At 56.1% G+C, this 17,068-nt stretch overlaps 1 protein-coding gene across 1 annotated transcript; it reads right to left on the reverse strand.

Annotated features, from left to right (window-relative positions):
• Positions 1 to 2,017: 2,017 nt before the first annotated feature.
• SH3BP5L (SH3 binding domain protein 5 like) lies at positions 2,018 to 14,378 on the reverse strand. Its single transcript, XM_084885192.1, has 7 exons — positions 14,122 to 14,378; positions 13,316 to 13,895; positions 7,882 to 7,944; positions 7,623 to 7,751; positions 5,742 to 5,903; positions 4,206 to 4,379; positions 2,018 to 3,884 (listed from the first exon to the last, which is right to left on the reverse strand). Exons 2-7 carry the CDS (start codon positions 13,496 to 13,498, stop codon positions 3,435 to 3,437), a joined length of 1,161 nt encoding a protein of 386 aa, XP_084741318.1. The 5' UTR covers positions 13,499 to 13,895; positions 14,122 to 14,378; the 3' UTR covers positions 2,018 to 3,434.
• Positions 14,379 to 17,068: the final 2,690 nt, after the last annotated feature.

Genomic DNA, 17,068 nt, shown 5'->3' on the forward strand with positions numbered 1-17,068 from the left:
ACACGGAGTGACTGGCATCCACTGATCTGCACCAGGCTGATCCACCTGCCCTTCTCCATGTGCAATAGATAAAGTTAAGAATAGAGACATTGGAGAACCACCCCACCGCCCCCAATGGACGTGGATATAGAACCCACCCTCTAACCGAGTGACCTGGTGAACATCAGACTGGGGGCGTGTAGAAAACAAAAAAGCACGGCCACTTGAGCGCCCATTAGGCACCAGGTGTGTGCTGGGCGCTGGGAAGCTGAGGCCCAGCTGCTCACTTGAGGACATGGTTCAGCAGAAAAACGTGCTACCACTCACTGTTTCATGTGACATGGTACAGGTACGGGGAGGGATGAGGCCCACATTCCCCACAACCTGGCCATCTCTTGCTCACAAAATTTTTAACAAAATCCCTTTGACCATGCTGATACTTCATAGAACTTCCTGAGAGGTGACTACCCCACTGCCTCTACTGTCACTCTGGTTCCCATGAGTTTGGACTCTTTAAGAATCCAGCTGCCATCCTGGACAGGTGGCTCAGTTGTTGGAGCATCGTCCCTTAAACCAAAAGGTTGCAGGTTCAATTCCTGGTCACAGCACACACTAGTACCTGGGTTGCAGGTTTGATCTCTGGTCAGAGCACATTCAGGAGGCAACCAATTTGTTTTTGTCTCACTTCGATGTTTCTTCTTTCCTCTCTCTCAAATCAATAAAAACACAGCCTCGTGTGAGGATTTAAAAAAAAAAAAAAAAATCCAACTTCCTCCATTTCCTTTCATGAAGCTGGAGCAGACGGGGCGCTTCCCCTGCACCTGTTGTCTCATCTGGGACAAGGCAGCTTGGTTCTACCCCACACACCCCCGTGGGAGGAAAGTGGGTCAATGCATACTCCTCGCACGGACATGCCTGGTGGTGCTGCCACTGTTGTCGGGACCAGGCTGTGGCCGTTTTATTCCCTGGAGAAAGCATTGTCAGCTCTAACCCTCCTGGTCTCTCCTCACTCCTACCTTACCTGACAGGTGATTCTGCAAGGAACGGGGTGGGCCCAGCCAGCCCTTCCCCGGGCTCCTTCACACCAGATGAGACTACAGGTCCACACTGCCAGGGGCCGGGGACGGGAGGATGACCCGGTGTCATCTCAGAAAGCTCACCTGCCCAGGGACAGAGGCCATACGCTCACAGCAGCTTTCCTAGTGACAAAGGAAATAGCGTGGCACCCATCTGCCTTATACTTTCCTTGTTTCTCAATAAAAACAAGCCACGCCAAAACCGGTTTGGCTCAGTGGATAGAGCATCGGCCTGTGGACTGAAGGGTCCCAGGTTCAATTCTGGTTAAGGGCATGCACCTTGGTTTCAGGCACGTCCCCAGTAGGGAGTGTGCAAGAGGCAGCTGATCGGTGTTTCTCTCTCATTGATGTTTCTAACTCTCTCTCCCTCTTCCTTCCTCGCTGTAAAAAATGAATATATTTTTTTAAAGTGTTTAGATCTCACTTCTCACCAGCTTTCCAGGGTCTCTGACCCTCCCAGCAGTACCTTCTTCATCGCTTTGGCTGACCCCTCTTCACCTGGGTGTAAACACAGGTGCATCCCTGACTGGACTCATCCAAAGCCTTTGTCTGTGTCATGCTCCTGAAGCTCTCAGCCCTTCTCCACCTGATGCCACATGCTCACAGGCTAGGGTCCACAGGAGGGCCTGGACCACAAGTCAAACCTTGATTTGGGGGTCTCCTTTTGTGTTAAACTTTTAGTTTCAGGTAGACCACAAATAACTACGTTATGACCTAAACATTGGGGCAAAAAAGCACTCACTATCTGAAATCCAAATCTAATTGGGCAGCCTGCATATTTGCTAAATCCTGCAGCCCTTCCTTCATGCTCACTCCAATCCAGGAGTGGCACTCCTATGGACCCCCCAAAGTAGCTGGGAAATCACTCCAGGAATGGGGGGGTGGGGGGGACGGGAGACTGTACCTGTTGTCTCATCTGGAAAAAGGCAGCTGTGGTGCTACCCCCCTCTGACCTGCACCCCGGTGGGATGGGAACTGCCCTGTGCACTTACCCAGCCACGTTGCTCTAAGCCTTCCCTCCGCTCTTGGCCTGGTTAAATCTCAGATCCAACTCCTCTTCACCTCCCAGGGGCTTCCCGGACCATCCCGTCAAAAGAGGCCCCCATCATGCTGCTCAACACCCCACTTCCCCTTCCACACAGGGGTAGTAACCATTACTGTTACATAAACTATTTTATTTAAATAAAGTCAGGGCAGACCTTCCCCCACGCACACCAGCACATGCACACACACGGCCACCTTCCCGTTCCCCTTCACCATGGCCACCTCAAACCCAGAGGCTCTCATTGTGACCATGCCGTCCAGTGAAGGCCCACGGCTCCCAGTCAATGGCAAGAGCGCACAGGCCTCGGTGCAGCCCTGCTCCCCAGCCCAGCTCTCGCCCTCCTAGGGTGGGACAGGAAGGCCGTCTTCCCAAGGCACCCGTCCTGGCGAGGCCTCCCCACCTCCCCGCAACACACTCCGCTTGGCAGCACCTCCAAACACCTGCAGCCGCTCCTGTGGAGGGAGGCCCTCCCCAGCGAGGGCAGCCACACTCCCGCACTCCCCAGGGACCCTGGAGTAGGTATGGCACTGCTGGGGAAGGAGCACCAGATTCCCCAGCTCCGTCCTGCAGGAACAGGCCGAGATCCAGCTCAAAATCCTCCAAAGGTAAACCTCACTCCGCAACAGGGATGGCAAAGGCCTTAACGTCAGGACCTCAAACATCTCTACCCCAACATGGACCCCACCAGAGACCCAGAGCACCTTGGCAATGTTCAGGGCCCAGCTCTCCTGGGGGACACCATGCACTGGGAGCCCGCGTGGAGGCAGCAATGCCCCTGTGCCGACAGCAGGTTGGTTCCGCCTTCCTGACACCGGCACCCAGAGCAGAGCGGCGCAGGCCATGCGGAGGGAGGGAGTGCCGAAGGGACGGGATGTGTCTCTGAGGTGCACAGCCCCCCGTACATCTTACAGGTGACACCCAGGCGGGCTGGCAGAGCATGGGGCCAGCTGCCAGGAGGGCTCCTCCACACCCCTCTGGCCCCTCATCAGAAGGAAACGGGAGGAACACCTGTCCACTCACTCAGGCTGCGGGCCGAGATTCAGGTCCACATCCACCTTGTGTGATGGGCTTCCCTGTGCTTCCCAGACCAAGTCCCTGAGGGAAAAGCCAGGCAGAGGAAAGAAGTTAGAAAGAGGCCAGCAGAGAGAATGGACAGACCGTGAGAGCCAGAGGTAAGCCTTCTGGGGAGTAAGGCAAAGAGCTGTCACCTGTAACACTGGGGAGGGGGGAGAACGACAAATGACAGAATCAGACACAGCCAACCGGCCTCCAGGGGAAGCAAGGGCCCCAGGACGGAGCTCGCAGGGTAAGGGCCACGCAGACCCTAAGCCGGGCTACAGACTGATGCTGCGCTGGTGGCGGCCCCCACGGCCCCCGCTCCAGGTGCCCAGCTCCTGGCCGTCCAGGCTGGCGTGGTCCGAGAGGCCCCGCAGGTGCTCCACGGAGTCACACTTCTGCAGGTCCGAGGCCACGGTGCGCAGGCTCAGCAGGCTGGCTGTGTCCCCATCAGGGGCAGGACCGAGCCCCAGGCTGCAGCCCTCTTCCGGGGCCTCGCCCTCAGCCCCCTCAATGATCCCACTGTCTCCGTCCTCCTCCTCCTCCTGGGGCCTGGCCTCAGCGCCCACAGGGGAGGAGCGCCGAGGGCCAGGCGGGTGAGGGGGCAGGCCCCTGCGGCGCGCGTGGATCTGCTCACTGATCTGCTCCAGGTTGCGCAGGGCCACTGAGTAGCGAGTCTTGGCCTGAGCAACCTGCTGCTCCAGCTCTGTCACCTTGGCCTTGTGCTCCTGCGGGAGGAAGGGACAGAGGGCATAACCCAGTTGGCAACTCCTCACAGCTGCAAGCTCCCAGTTCCCTTAGGTCCCACTGGGCAGCCCCACCCTGCCCCAAACCCACCCGATCCTTCTCCTCTCCCGATTCTCGCTTTTTCTTGTTTATCTCCCTACAACTCCAGACCCTGCCAGCACCCACCCCCAGCTCCACCTCCCACTTCCTGGAGGTCATTCTGAGCCAGGCACCACCCTGTCCCACCTAGTTGATCCCACACTGTCTCCTTGCTCTCACTTGCCATGCCCACCCTCTCTCCCCTCCCCCCTCCCCGCAGCTACCTCCAGGATCTGGCTGAACTGGGCCTTGAGCTCAAAGTAGGGGCGGCTCTTGCCAATGGCCCGCCGGAGGGTCTTCTGCAGGGCCTGCACCCGAGCTTCAGCCTGCTGGCACAGCCGCGTTACCCGCTGGTGCTCCCGCTCGCCACGAAGCCGTTCCTCCTCTGCCTCGTTCACCTGGCCCATACAGTGCAGATGACAGACATCACTAAGCTGGGGGACATGCTCCGACCCCGGCCGTTCACCCCAGGCTGGCACTCCAAATGTCACCCGGGGAGCCCCACTGTCTGAGGGGCCTGGAGAGAGGGATTTCCTGAGACAAAAGGAGAGCAGTGGGTCCTCGCACCTGCCTACTGCTGCCTGCACTACTGCCACTCAGGTTTGCTGCTGCTGGGAGGGTGCCAGGGCCCTAAGGACCACCTGTGAGCCTGCCAGGAACGCCTGTCTGGGCGCATCTTCTACAGCCATCGCCTCAGGGAGCCCTCAGTGCTGGGGGGGAGCTGGGGGACCAGAGGAGCCCCAGTGAGGGCAGCCAAGCTCTGCACTGGGTTCTCCACATTCTCACGCCCCAAAAGGGAGTAGGCAAAGGCTCCTGCCAGCGTGTGCACCAAGGCCAGGGCCAACCTTGCCCCACACTGGGCAGGTGCACACTGGGCTGTCGCCCTCCGCATGCCGCTCTCCTGCGGGAGCTCCGGCTATGCGGGGCGGGGGCCTGGCCTGAGGCGTCCTCAAAGGACCTGAGGCATGAGCACCCCTCAGGAGCTCACACCTGCTGCTCGAGATAAATGTCTGCGACCCCCCAGAGTTCACATGCTGAGTCCTAACCACTACTCTGCAGGTTTGGGAGGCAGCCCTGCGAGGTGAGAGCGTCCTGGGCGCGATCAGTGCCCTTACAAAAGGGCTCTGGAGAGCTCCCTCGCCCCTTGTGCCGTGTGAGGACGGTGGAAGAGGGCGGACTGGGAACTGGAAGGGGCCCTCACAAACACCAGGTCTGCCTGTGCGATGCTGGACTTGCCAAACTCCAGAGCTGGCGAAATTCTGCTGCCCAGGCCTCAGTGTGTGTTGTTACAGCAGCCGGAGTGGCTGAGACACTGCCCTTTACACGGTGAAGGTGGCTGATGCCAGCGGACCTCCCTCTCCTCAGTCCCCTTCAGGGAGCTTGGAAATGATACACAAATTCCATTTTAAATATCAAAGTACAGTGGCGGAGCTTAAAAGCAAGAAAGAATATTCTGAAAGCAGAAGGGGTCACAGCTAAACATAACAAAATGTGGGTGTTCAATCGAGAGTATCCAGTAGGGATGAACTGTTTGGGTTAGTGCCAAACCTGGAGGCAAAGGGCCACACAATCTGCTTCCAGAGGAGATGTATATAAAAAGCACTGGGCCAAACAGGGCAGGGCAAGAAACAGGCTTGTCGGAAACAGTTAAGCTGAGGGAAGGCTGCAGCGGAAGAGAGAGGGTGAGGAGGGTGATGGATAGAGACAGCAAAGAGAGCATGGGCACCGAGGGGGGGGCCTGCTGGAACCGCCGGGCGCACCTTGCAGGTGGCGTGGTTGAGCATCTCCTGCCATGTAGGGTCCAGCCGGTTCTTGTCAGCCATGACGCCCTGCTCGGCCACAAACACCATCTCCCGGGCAGCGTTGTGCATGCTCACAGCCCGCTCGTATCGTAAGGCTGCCTTCTGCGTCTCCTGCTGGGCCTGCGGGGAGAAGGCCATCAGTCCACTGTGGAGACATGTCCCGGGTGAGGACAAGAGGAGGACAGCCCACCGCAACGCCTCACTCTCACACTGCGCTAAGGATAAATGCAGCATCTACAAAGAGTGTTTTGTAAGGCTACGGCCTGAGAGAAGATGGGAAAGCATGATGCTGCCAGTGGAGGGTGAGCTGAGACCGACCGGGCAGTTTGAGAGCCCGCTGGCCTTCTGCCCTACGGAGAACAGAGAAGTCCACCCTTGGTAGTTGCAAGGGAGTGAGCGACGTGGATCAGTCTCACAGAAAGAAAGCCCACCCAAGACCATCACATCAACTCAGCCCAGCAGGGAAGGTGAAGGAAATAATCTGACAAGTGCTGAGAAATAGTCATCACAGTCATGCTGACCAAACAAAACACTAGAGACAAGCCTTCAGTCCCAGGGAATATTTATATAGTAAATATAGTATGTCTCTCTCATATAAGGAAATAGTCAGCAGCCCTTAAAAATGATGGATGGATGTATATTTATTGACATGGAACTATGTCATAATGTAAGTAAAATAAAGAAATAAAAACAGCGCATATATATATATATATATATATATATATATATTTATCTCACCTAAGCGACCATTACTATGATGCGCACTGACCACCATGGGGGAAATGCTCAACACAGAAGCTGCCCCCTGGTGGTCAGTGCGCTCCCATAGTCAACCGCCCATGGTCCTTTCCCACAGTAAGGTGCCCCAATCAGCCCTGATCAGGACTGGACAAGACAGCCCAGATTGGTCCTGGCTGCCGGCCAGACAGAGGGACCCACCTGTGCATGAATTCATGCACTAGGCCTCTAGTATTGTATAATACATTTGGCACAAGGTATGCAAAAAGTTAACCACACTTTTTATTGCCTATATTTTATGATGCTTTGACATCCCGGGATCCTTACCGGCCCTCCCAAAGCTAGTTAATTCCTGAGATAGTAAACTCCCTTGTGAGCACACCTTTCACATGCAAACCAGCCAACCCAACACCCACCACCTCCTGTAACTGACCCTTCCACATCCATACCAGCCAATATTGCCTCTGCCCTAAGTTACCCAGGACCAAGTACCAGACAACTAGGTCCCACCACAGCGCACAGCGCACAGCGCACAGCGCACAGCGCACAGCGCACAGCGCACAGCGCACAGCGCACAGCGCACAGCGCACAGCGCACAGCGCACAGCGCACAGCGCCCTCCCCTATACTCACACCATCCTCCCACCCTGGGTTAGCCAGAGCTGCCTACCCTGCCTCATTCCTGACCACAAAAAACAGCAGAAAGGCCATGGGCCAAGTTTTCTTCTCCTGCCCTCAGCCTCCTGACCAACCCGGGTGCTTCTCATGTAACCCTGCATGCCATGCCCGCCTCTTGGGCACTGCCATTGGCTCTGCCATCGCACCATACTTGACCAAAGCAAATCAAGTAGGATTTAGGGCAATTTTCGTTTTGTTTGTTTTACTGTTACATTATAGTTTCCTAATAGTGAACCCACATTATCTGTATAAACAAAAGGGAGGAAGAAGGGTAAAAAAGTGGAGGGTAAGCAAAAAAGAGAGGCATGAACCAGAAGGAAGAGAGTAAGAGAAAAGGTGACCTGTCTCCCACCATACACAGAGGAAGCAGCCTGGGCCAGGATCGGTGCACGGCCCTCCCAGACGGAGGGTCAGGGGGCTGTACCTCCTTAGCTTGCCGCCGAGCCTCATAGTAGGGCCGGGCCTTCTCGATGCAGCTCCCCAAGTGGGAGCCCTGCGTGTTAAGCTTCCTCGCCGACTCCTGCAGGATCCTCCGATAGGTGGTTCTGGCCTCCTGCCAAAGGGACAGGTGTGTGGGCAGACGAATAATTGTGTGGGTCCCAGTCCCTCGTTTCCTGGGTCGCCCTTCCCCTGCCACTGTGCTGACCAGGGGACACGTGGAGACACCCGGGGCAGGTACTCACGTCCAGCTGTAGCTCCACCTGGTTGATCTCCTCGCTGGCCTGGTTCAGGTGCTCCAGCTCCTCCTGCCGCGGACAGGGGCAGAGTTAGACAGGGGAAAGGAGGGGCCTCCGTGGCTGGGTGGGCAGGAGTGCATGCTGGGATGAAAACCCACCAAACCAGGGGAGGGAAGAAGTGCAGGGAGACACTGCTCCTCCTTATCAGAGACCTAATCCACAATCTACTATTATCTCACACTTACCTGTGTCAGGGAGTAAGCCCTCACTTTAAAGTTTGGAGACGAACACTCATGCACACAGGAAAGTGGCAGCAGCCTGGGCGCTCTCTCAGTCTGTACCAGCTCCTCCTCAAACCCCAGCCAGGAGTCTCCTCCTCCCTGAGCCACTCGCTCAGCACATTTACCGCACACTTATCCCAGCTTAGCACATGAGGCCCAAGAATTCAGGACTCAGAAAGGTGGCAGCTTATGGCCCAGCAAGTAAGCAACAGGCCCCCATGGTGTGAGGAGTCATGGGAGGGGTGGGGCAGCAGAGTCACCTACCTGGGCAGCACGAGGCTGGGGCAGGCTGCCCTGAACACCTGACCCAGTCACAAGACTGGGCCTTGATTGATGCACAGAAAGGTGCCCAGGAGGCAATGCTCAGATGAGAAGCCAGTGAGGTCAGGGCAGAGGGGAGGTCGGGGCTCAGAGCTTGGCACTAGCTGGCTGTGGTTGGGAAGGCCTGAGCCACGTAAGAAACGAGTGGGGGGCCCAGGCAGACCATGGTGGAAGCAGTCTGCAGTAATCCGCTGGGGAGGAAGGGACAGGCCAGGGGAATGCAGGCTGCGGAGTTATGAGGGCCTGATGGACAAATGAGGCCAAAGAGGGAAGAACACCGGGTTCAAGAGGCCACAAACCAGCTTGGGAGTAGAGTGACAGTGACCCCAAGTCCCCACACAGGAGATCCTGTGGGAGAAAGGAAGAGCCTCACTGGACCCGGGACCATCTGGGGGAGAGAGCAGGGAGGAGCGCTGCTCCAGTTTCCACCCCCCTCTCTGGGCAGAGTCCCTACGGCCCAACAAGTCAAGGACCCTCCTGAGGAGCAGCCGTGCCCGGAAGACGCCTGCACTCGGCTCAGGGACTCACTCCAGGAGCCTGCGGCAGCCAGCTGGACTCACCGTCTGCCTGCTGCCCGTGCCCCGACCGGGCCTAACGTGGCCAGAGGTCACTGCCACTGCCACCTCGCACTCGCCTCAGTCAGCCCTTTCGACAGTTCAGTGTATGATCCCCGTGGCCCTTTTATTTCTACACACCTCCTCACCCCGAGATCTGAGTCTGCAAGTAAGAACCCAGGAAACCAAGTTACATGCCGTATTACAGTAAAGGAAGACACACAGAACCAAGAACAAAGATATTAAAGCAGTTTCCCTGCCTCTAAGAGGGCCTCAAACCTGACTCTGAACTGGACTGAACAAAGCTGTCCAACAGAAGCACAGTGTGTGTCTCACATATCTAGTAGCCACATTTTAGAAAAAGCAAAACTGAACAGATGAAACTGTAACTTTTCACTTAACCCTACATGCCCAAGAAATTATAATTTCAATTATGTTATCAACATAAAGTATTTACAACACTTTTATACTTTGGACGATGCCTGTGAAATATTCACATTCATTCAATCCTCAGGCACATCTCAGCCTGGCCAGCAGCACTTGGCTCCCGTACTGGGCAGTGTGGGTCTAGAAACTGGTGCACATGGCCACCTGGTTAGTCACAACCCAGTGTCCATAAGACAAGACAGTCTGGAACCACAGACAGCCGACACAGGGACCGCAGGGAGGCCGAAGGAAGCACAAGTTGTTTCACTGCCTTCCCAACAAGGACTTCACTGCAAAAGAAGGGAGCGCCCCGACGGACCTCAGAAGAGGTCATTCCTGCAGGACGAGAGGCCACCGCTCCCATGGGCCCAGCTCCTGTGTGTGACCCAGCCCACGATGGCTTCAGACTCTGAGACAAGAACAATGAGGTGGGGCCCTGGCCAGTGTTGCTCAGTGGTTTGAACCTCGGCTCTTGTACCGAAGGTTCACAGGTTTAATTCCCAGTCAAGGGCACATAACTGGGTTGCAAGTTCCATTCCTGGTCCAAAGTCAGGGCAGATGGGGCATGTGCAGGAGGCAATCAATCAATATGGCTCTCTCACATCTGTCTGTCTGTCTGTCTGTCTGTCTCTCTCTCCCCTGCTTCAACTCTCTCTAAAAATCAATGGGGAAGAAAATATACTCAAGTGAGGACTAACAAAAAGAAAAGAAAAAGAGGAAACAGTGAGATGTGCATCTGGCCGTAACCGGATCCTGGACCCACCCTGTGATCTGGCTGTCCTGCTACTGTGACGACCCTCACACTAAGGATGTGCCTGACGGGAACCTCAGAGAAGACAGGAACAGCAGCACCTTAGAAAGCCACGGCCCTGGTGGGCAAAGGACAGGCCTCAGGAGAGCAGCAAGTGCTGATTTGGGGGAAGGAGGGTGCAGGCCACCTGCACTGCTCCCGTGGGTTCACAGCCCACAGTGCTCCCAGCCGGACAAGGTCATCAGAGCAGAGGGTTCTACGGAAGTCACACCCACTGGAAAAGGGACAGGCAGGGTTTGGTATTGGCGAGATTAAAAGGTAGGAATCTGCATCAGCACAGCAGCTCCAGCAATTAAGCCTTCTGTAGGATGAGGTCTGCCCCTCATCACAAAGCTCGTCCTAACAGGCGGGAGGGCAGGGTGGGCAAGCAGGGGGGGCAGCCAGGCCGGAATGGAAGCTGAGGAACACGGAGCAGGGGGGGCAGCTGGCAACACCTTCCATGTGGCCTGTCCCACTGGGGCCTCCTGGAGGCTGCTGACACAGAACTCCAGGAAGATGAGGTCTGAGTCAGCGAACACTGCCCATCAGTGAGCCTGCGGCCAGAAGGGAGGGTGACCTTCCTGGACACACAGTGCATTCCCAGGATGCCAGGCCACTGTGGCAGAGGCCTGACTGCTCAGGCTGCCAACATGCCTGTCCGCCTGTGCCGGCTATTAAAACACTAAGCCACGGTCAACGGGTGGGGCCAGGGCGATGCACGGCCCAGGTCTCAGAAATAAGGGAATTAAAGCTGTCCGCAAGCCAAACCACATTTCAGATGAAGAGGCAGTGGCTGCAAAGTCACCCGAGAGTCTGAGTGAATGTATCCACTCGCCCAGGAAAGATGTGCCCAACACAGAGGCTGAGAAAGTCACCAGGGAGGAGACCAGGCCCGGACGAGACCAGTTTGGAGGCCTAGAGAACTACGCTGAGGTCAAGACACGGGTACAGACAGCGGCCTTCCCAGGAGAACAGCATACTTCCTGTAGGCCTGAAGCTGGCTTCCGTCCAACTCCCAGGCCATCCCACCAGACCACGGGGTCACGGGCATGCTGCCTGCCTGCCAAGAAACCCGTCCCGACATCGCAAAGAGCCTCACCCAAAGACCCAGAAAACACTAGAACAGGGTCCCTGCCTATCTTCGAACCACTTCTCCCGCCACAGGCCAGGAGGATGCCGTGTCTGCGCACAGCTCCGATGGCGGCTCTCACAGCTCCCCGGAGGCCGCTGATGGATCTGTGGGTACAGGCCCGCTGAGTACTAACAATCCACTTAGAACGCTGACGCACACCGTAAGGAGAACAGACTGTGCACTGTCAACACTGACGGGGCCCAGAAAGGCACACGCCCCTCTCATCCGCACACAGAAGAGCCCAAGTCCACAGGCTGAATGCCGGCTGCTGCTCCAGGGGTCCCTCCCACAGCCTGCCTCCCACACGACAAGGGCTGAATCCCCACGAGGCCAGGACACTGGCCCGGCGTGGGGCCAACCTGAGCAAGGAGACTTTTCCTTCTCACATAACCCACAACGCAACTCCGGCTCTGGCGAGTCACGGTGGGCCCACGGGAGACCAGGGGTATCACACGTGCCCAGTGTCCTCAAACCATCACATTCTGTCCCGTCCAATGGAACTGCCCCTGACACAAGGTCCTAGTTCTGCACTGCCAATAGCGCCTGAGGAACTGTACCTTCCATTTTCACTTCATTATAATGGATCTAAGCAGGCTATGTGAATGGACGTGAAGCATGGGAGTGGCTGTGGGGACACCGGGCAATGCAGGAGCAGAGGGACTGCAGGAGAAACTGCTGGATTCTCTTTGGAAGCAGGGCCGGGAACGCTGCAGCACGTCACGTGGCCTTCCTGCCCAGCGTGCACAGGGATCTCTCCCAAAGCACCACCTCACACTCACCAACAGACTAAAGACTGTGAAAGAACAGACTCACAGACTCTGTCAGCGCAGGCAGTCCTCACTTTACAGATGAAGAATCTGAGGCTTGCAGAGGTTACATAAGTTGCATGAAAATCACAAATCATCAGTCAGAAGGAAGGCTGCTTGCACCTCAGTCCGAAATGCTTTTCACTACAACTTGTTTCCTCAGTGGAGGACAAACCTAAATTAACCACAGAATTTGAGCTGATTTCAATGCAATACCCGTGCACCAGCAGGAATGTCTGACACACCACTGCCTCACTGTGAGCAGCGACACCACCGGGAACCCCACCCAGAGGGCAGGGAGGCTTCTGGGACCAGCACGGATTTCCTGCGGACTCGCCAGAGTAATTACTGAAGGTTTGTTGACAGAGAAGCCCAGGAAGCTCACCTACACAGACTGAGTCACCTGCACACCAGAACCTGGACGATGCTATGAACTGAAGGGCAGACTCAGCCTCAAACACAGAAACGTGCTGACTCTCCCCTGCCCAAGCAGCTTTCCCACCGCTGCCTGGAGTCACCGCCATCCAGCCTCGGGCCTGCCCGCCCTGCCCTCCCCACCACTGCAGGCCTCCTCCACGAAGAGTGCCAGCCGACAACCAGCCTGCACGGGCTCCATGGGGACAAATCAGCTCCCTACACACTCGATAGCCACGGCACCCTTAAGCTGGGCATCTGTATCACTGAGGGCTGACCACGACCAACACATATCAGACGTCCTCAGAGGCCTAAACCGGACGCCACCTCTGTAACACACGAAAGGGCTCACCCTTTACAGAAGTGGACATCCCTGGGAGGCACTGATGGGAAGGTGAGATTGCCTCAATCTCAGTCCCCGCCACACCAATCTCAGCTCACAGCCCTGCTGCTTATCTGGAAAGAACAACTCTGCTGGACACTGACCGGAAGTGTGCCTCCTCCATGTCCCTCCCCTTCTCCAATGAGGCTTCAGCAACCACCCCAGGCATTCGGTGGCCTTTCTGGGCACTCCCGTCACAAGCTGATCTTTCTGCTCTCCTCAGTTTGTTGCACTGTTTTGTTGACAAGCTTGCTTTCCTTCCCTGCCCCCGTGCCCCCATCTGCCAGCTCTTCGGGAAGGCTGGCACTCCTGACCTCCCCATGGGCCCCCTCACCTGTATTCTGGGATCCAGCTCTTCCTCCTCCCCTGGAAATAGCTTGGCTTCACTGCTGTTACTTCCATCCCCGCGGGGCTCCTCCGCGACTGGGCTCCGAGGGACTTCATCCTCCACCACCTCCGGCCGCAGCTCCCCCTGCGGGGTCTCCCGCCCGCCCGGAACCGGCCTGAGCTCGGCCATGCTGACAGGGCGCGGGCACAGCCCTATACACAGGAGAGGGCTGACATGCTGGGACCAGGGCCCCAGCTTGAGGCTTCCTGGGCTCCGGGTGGCAAGAGGGGTCTCTCCTCAGAGGCCGGTGAAGGGGGCGCAGGAAGGCCTCGCACTGGGTCGGAGGCCGAGATTCCAGCCGTCAGCGGGGTTCCCGCAGCCACAGCCCGGGCGGCACGGTGCTCCCCTCCCGGCCACGGGCCGCGGCTGCTCCGGGGCAGGGAGCAGGGGGGGCCTGGATCCTGGGCCGAGGCCTGCGAGGAGGCACAGCATTCGGGAGGGCGGAGGCAGGCGCCACCGGGCCGGGGTGGCAGCTGGGGACAGACGGCTGGGCCCGAGCAGAGGCTGCGGCTAAGTCTCTGGGGACCTGCAAGGGAAACAAAGGCCAAGGACATGCTCCAACCAGAACGCCGGCCGCAAAGCCCCGCTCTCCGTCCTCCCACGGCCGCGAACTCCGCCCGACCGGCCACCTCAACGCCTCAGCCCTCCAGGGCCTGGGGGCCGACCCCTCCGCGTCTCAGCCGCTCCTGCCCGCCCCCCAGCCACCCCCGGGCTCACCCCCGCGCCACCCCCAACTCCCAGCCCCGCCCCACCTTCTCGTCCTCCTCCAGCCTGCGAACGCTCCGAGGCCGTCCCCAGACCTCCGGCACGGGCGGGCGCAGAGGTCCCCCCGCACAGCTCTGCCTCAGTTTACCTTACCGTGCGCGAAGCTCCAAACAACCTTCCCCCACCCTCCCCACAACAAGCCGGGCCAACCTAATAGGACCGGGCGGGGAGGAAGCGGAAATACATGACGGACAGCAACGCCCTCCGCCACCCCCAGCCCGCCCTCTCAGCCTCCCACGATCTCCGGCCCGCGGCCCGGTCTGGGTTCCCGGCCGCTCGCCCCGCCCAGCCGGCCAGCAGTTTCCGTACAAGATGGCGCCCACAGCGCTCAGGTCGGCTCACGTAGCCTTCGGCCAGTACTCGGCCACAGGTGAATGAGGTTGGAATATGAGAGAGCTTTACTGAGACAAACCAGGGCAGAAGATGGAAACAGAGAGGTCCTGGTAGGTAGAGAAGCGCTACAAATAGGATGAAGACTGACGGCGCACTTCGGAGCGAGCGCTGCCATCTTGCTTTATGTACGGCCCTGCGGATCTGAGCGCCTGGAAGCCACTTCCGGTCTCGCCCAGGAAGCTGGAAGCGCGCCGGAAGTGGGCTGATGGGCTTCCGGCGCGGCTGGCTGGGTGGGTGCTCACGTCCAGCAGTGTTTGTCCTCTCTGCGGTGGAGTCAGCGGTGCCCTACGGGTCTAACCAACGGCTCCGAGGGCTAAACTCTCCTCCGGCGCCCCGGGAAGCTGGCACCTGCGAGCGCCGGCCTGAAACCACTCGGGGACTGGGCGCTCCATGGCCGCCGCGAGGAGGAGCTTGCGGCCGGGCCTGTGCGGCCGGGAAGGAACCTGAGCGCAGCAGCCTGGTCATTGCTCGCAGGTGCCGCCCGGCCAGGCCGAGGGGACCTGGTGTTGCGGCCAAGGCCAGACCAGACAAGTAATTTTATCTTGACAAGTCCCAAAACTGTTGGCCTGAGAGCCGGCCAGCGCCCGCCCTGGTTGTGGAAGGCTGCGTTACCGAGGGCCTTTCCCTCCTCCCTCCCCTCTTCATCTCCACCGGGAAAAAGTTGTTTTAATCAGCAGTGCCAGATGATCCTTGAGAAGTGATTGCGAACAGATTTTTTCCCCACAAAATTAGAAATTTTATTTTTAAAATCCCAGGTAGTGTCGTTGCTCGCTACCCTGAGTCTCAGTGAACAGACCTGTTGCATAAGTGCTTCAGTTGTCTGTCATGTTCCTTTTTATTATTGAGGTGCTGTACAAAGACCATGTAAGGTGCATATGGGGATCAGTTTATTTGTTCTTTAATGTTGTAAAACTGATGATTGCATTTTACCCACCTTCTGTGTACACAGGCCCGAATCCCCCCCAATACAACAAGGTTATGGGTTCAGTCCCTGGTCAGGGCACATACAAGAGTCAACCAGCCCTAACCGGTTTGGCTCAGTGGATAGAGCATCAGCCTGCGGACTTAAGGGTCCTGGGTTCAATTCCAGTCAAGGGCATGTACTTTGGTTGTGGACACACCCCCAGTAGAGGGTGTGCAAGAGGCAGCTCATCGGTATTTCTAACTCTCCCTTTCCCTTCTCTATAAAAAAAAAATCACTTTTTAAAAAGTCAACTAAAGAAGTGAAAGCCAGTCCACAAATAAGTGAAACAATAAAATTGATGTTCCTCCCTTCCTCTCTAAAATCAATAAAAATTTTTAAAAATATCTCAACTGTTCAATAGAACTTTCAGCAATGATGGGAATCTCAGTATTTGCACTATTTTGAACTTAAACTGTAGCTAGTAATCGCTTCTCAGCCTTTTGCCTAAGATCAAGTTTAGTATATCTGTTCTTAACAGTTTAATATCCGATATGTCCTCTATCCAAGGACAGTTACTAAATGGATTTTTGGAGTTAGGAGATGGAATAGGAGCTTGCTCTGTCCATTCCACACATTGGCCTGGTATTGCAGTACCTCTAGGAACAGTGCATCAAAATGTATATATATATAAAAGTCTAAATGATGGTTGGGACTGGTAGACCAATGACTGGTCAACTGGTCGCTATGATACACACTGACCATCAGGGGGCAGACTGTCAATGCAGGAGCTGCCCCCTAGTGGTTAATGCGCTCCCACAGCCAACCTCCCATGGCCGGCCAACCTCCAGCTGTTCCTCCTCCAGGCCTGCTGGCCCCAATCAGCCCTGATCGCCAGGCGGAGAAACCACGTGTGAACCAGGCCTCTAGTAATAATAATAAATGAGATAAGATGTAGCTCGTGGAACTGTAGAACTAAAATTTTAATTGTGGTTTGAATATCCACATGGAGCTAGTGACAAAGGGACAGCACAAGCCTACATGATATCTCCACCGTGTTTACCCTCTTCCAGTCCCTGGCACAAATAACCAACCGACCCCTGTTGACTAAGCTAATGAATGAAATATAAAAATATGAAAGCCATATACAGATGTTAGTAATGCCATTAATTCTAGGTGGTATCACAGTCAACTATTTCTCAGTGAAAATATTCTCATAAGTTTTTATTTTTTAATTCACCCAAATTTCCTTCGTTTTGTTTTTTGTTGTTTTTTTTTTTCTACTATTAGAAACTTTTTTCCTTTTATTGAATTTATTGAGGTGATACTGGTAAACAAAAATACAGTTTCAGGTGCACAATTCTACAACACATCATCTGTACTAGTACCCTATTGCGTGTTCACCACCCCACCTCAGGTTTGTCCATCACAATTTACCCCCCCTGTATTCTCCTCCACCGCCTCCCTCCCAGCAATCACCATAGTGATGTTTGTGTCCATGAGTGTTTTCTCTTTTTTATTCAGTCCCTTCATTACAGGCACCCCAGAAACACCAAAAAAGTTGTCCCAGGACACCCCCTGAGTTAGGGAGAGGGCTGCTCCTTGGTTCTTTCAGTCTCATCGGGAGGAATTCAAACAAG

This window comes from Pipistrellus hanaki (genome assembly GCF_964339955.1).
Source record: "Pipistrellus hanaki genome assembly, chromosome: 5".
NCBI lineage: Eukaryota > Metazoa > Chordata > Mammalia > Chiroptera > Vespertilionidae > Pipistrellus > Pipistrellus hanaki.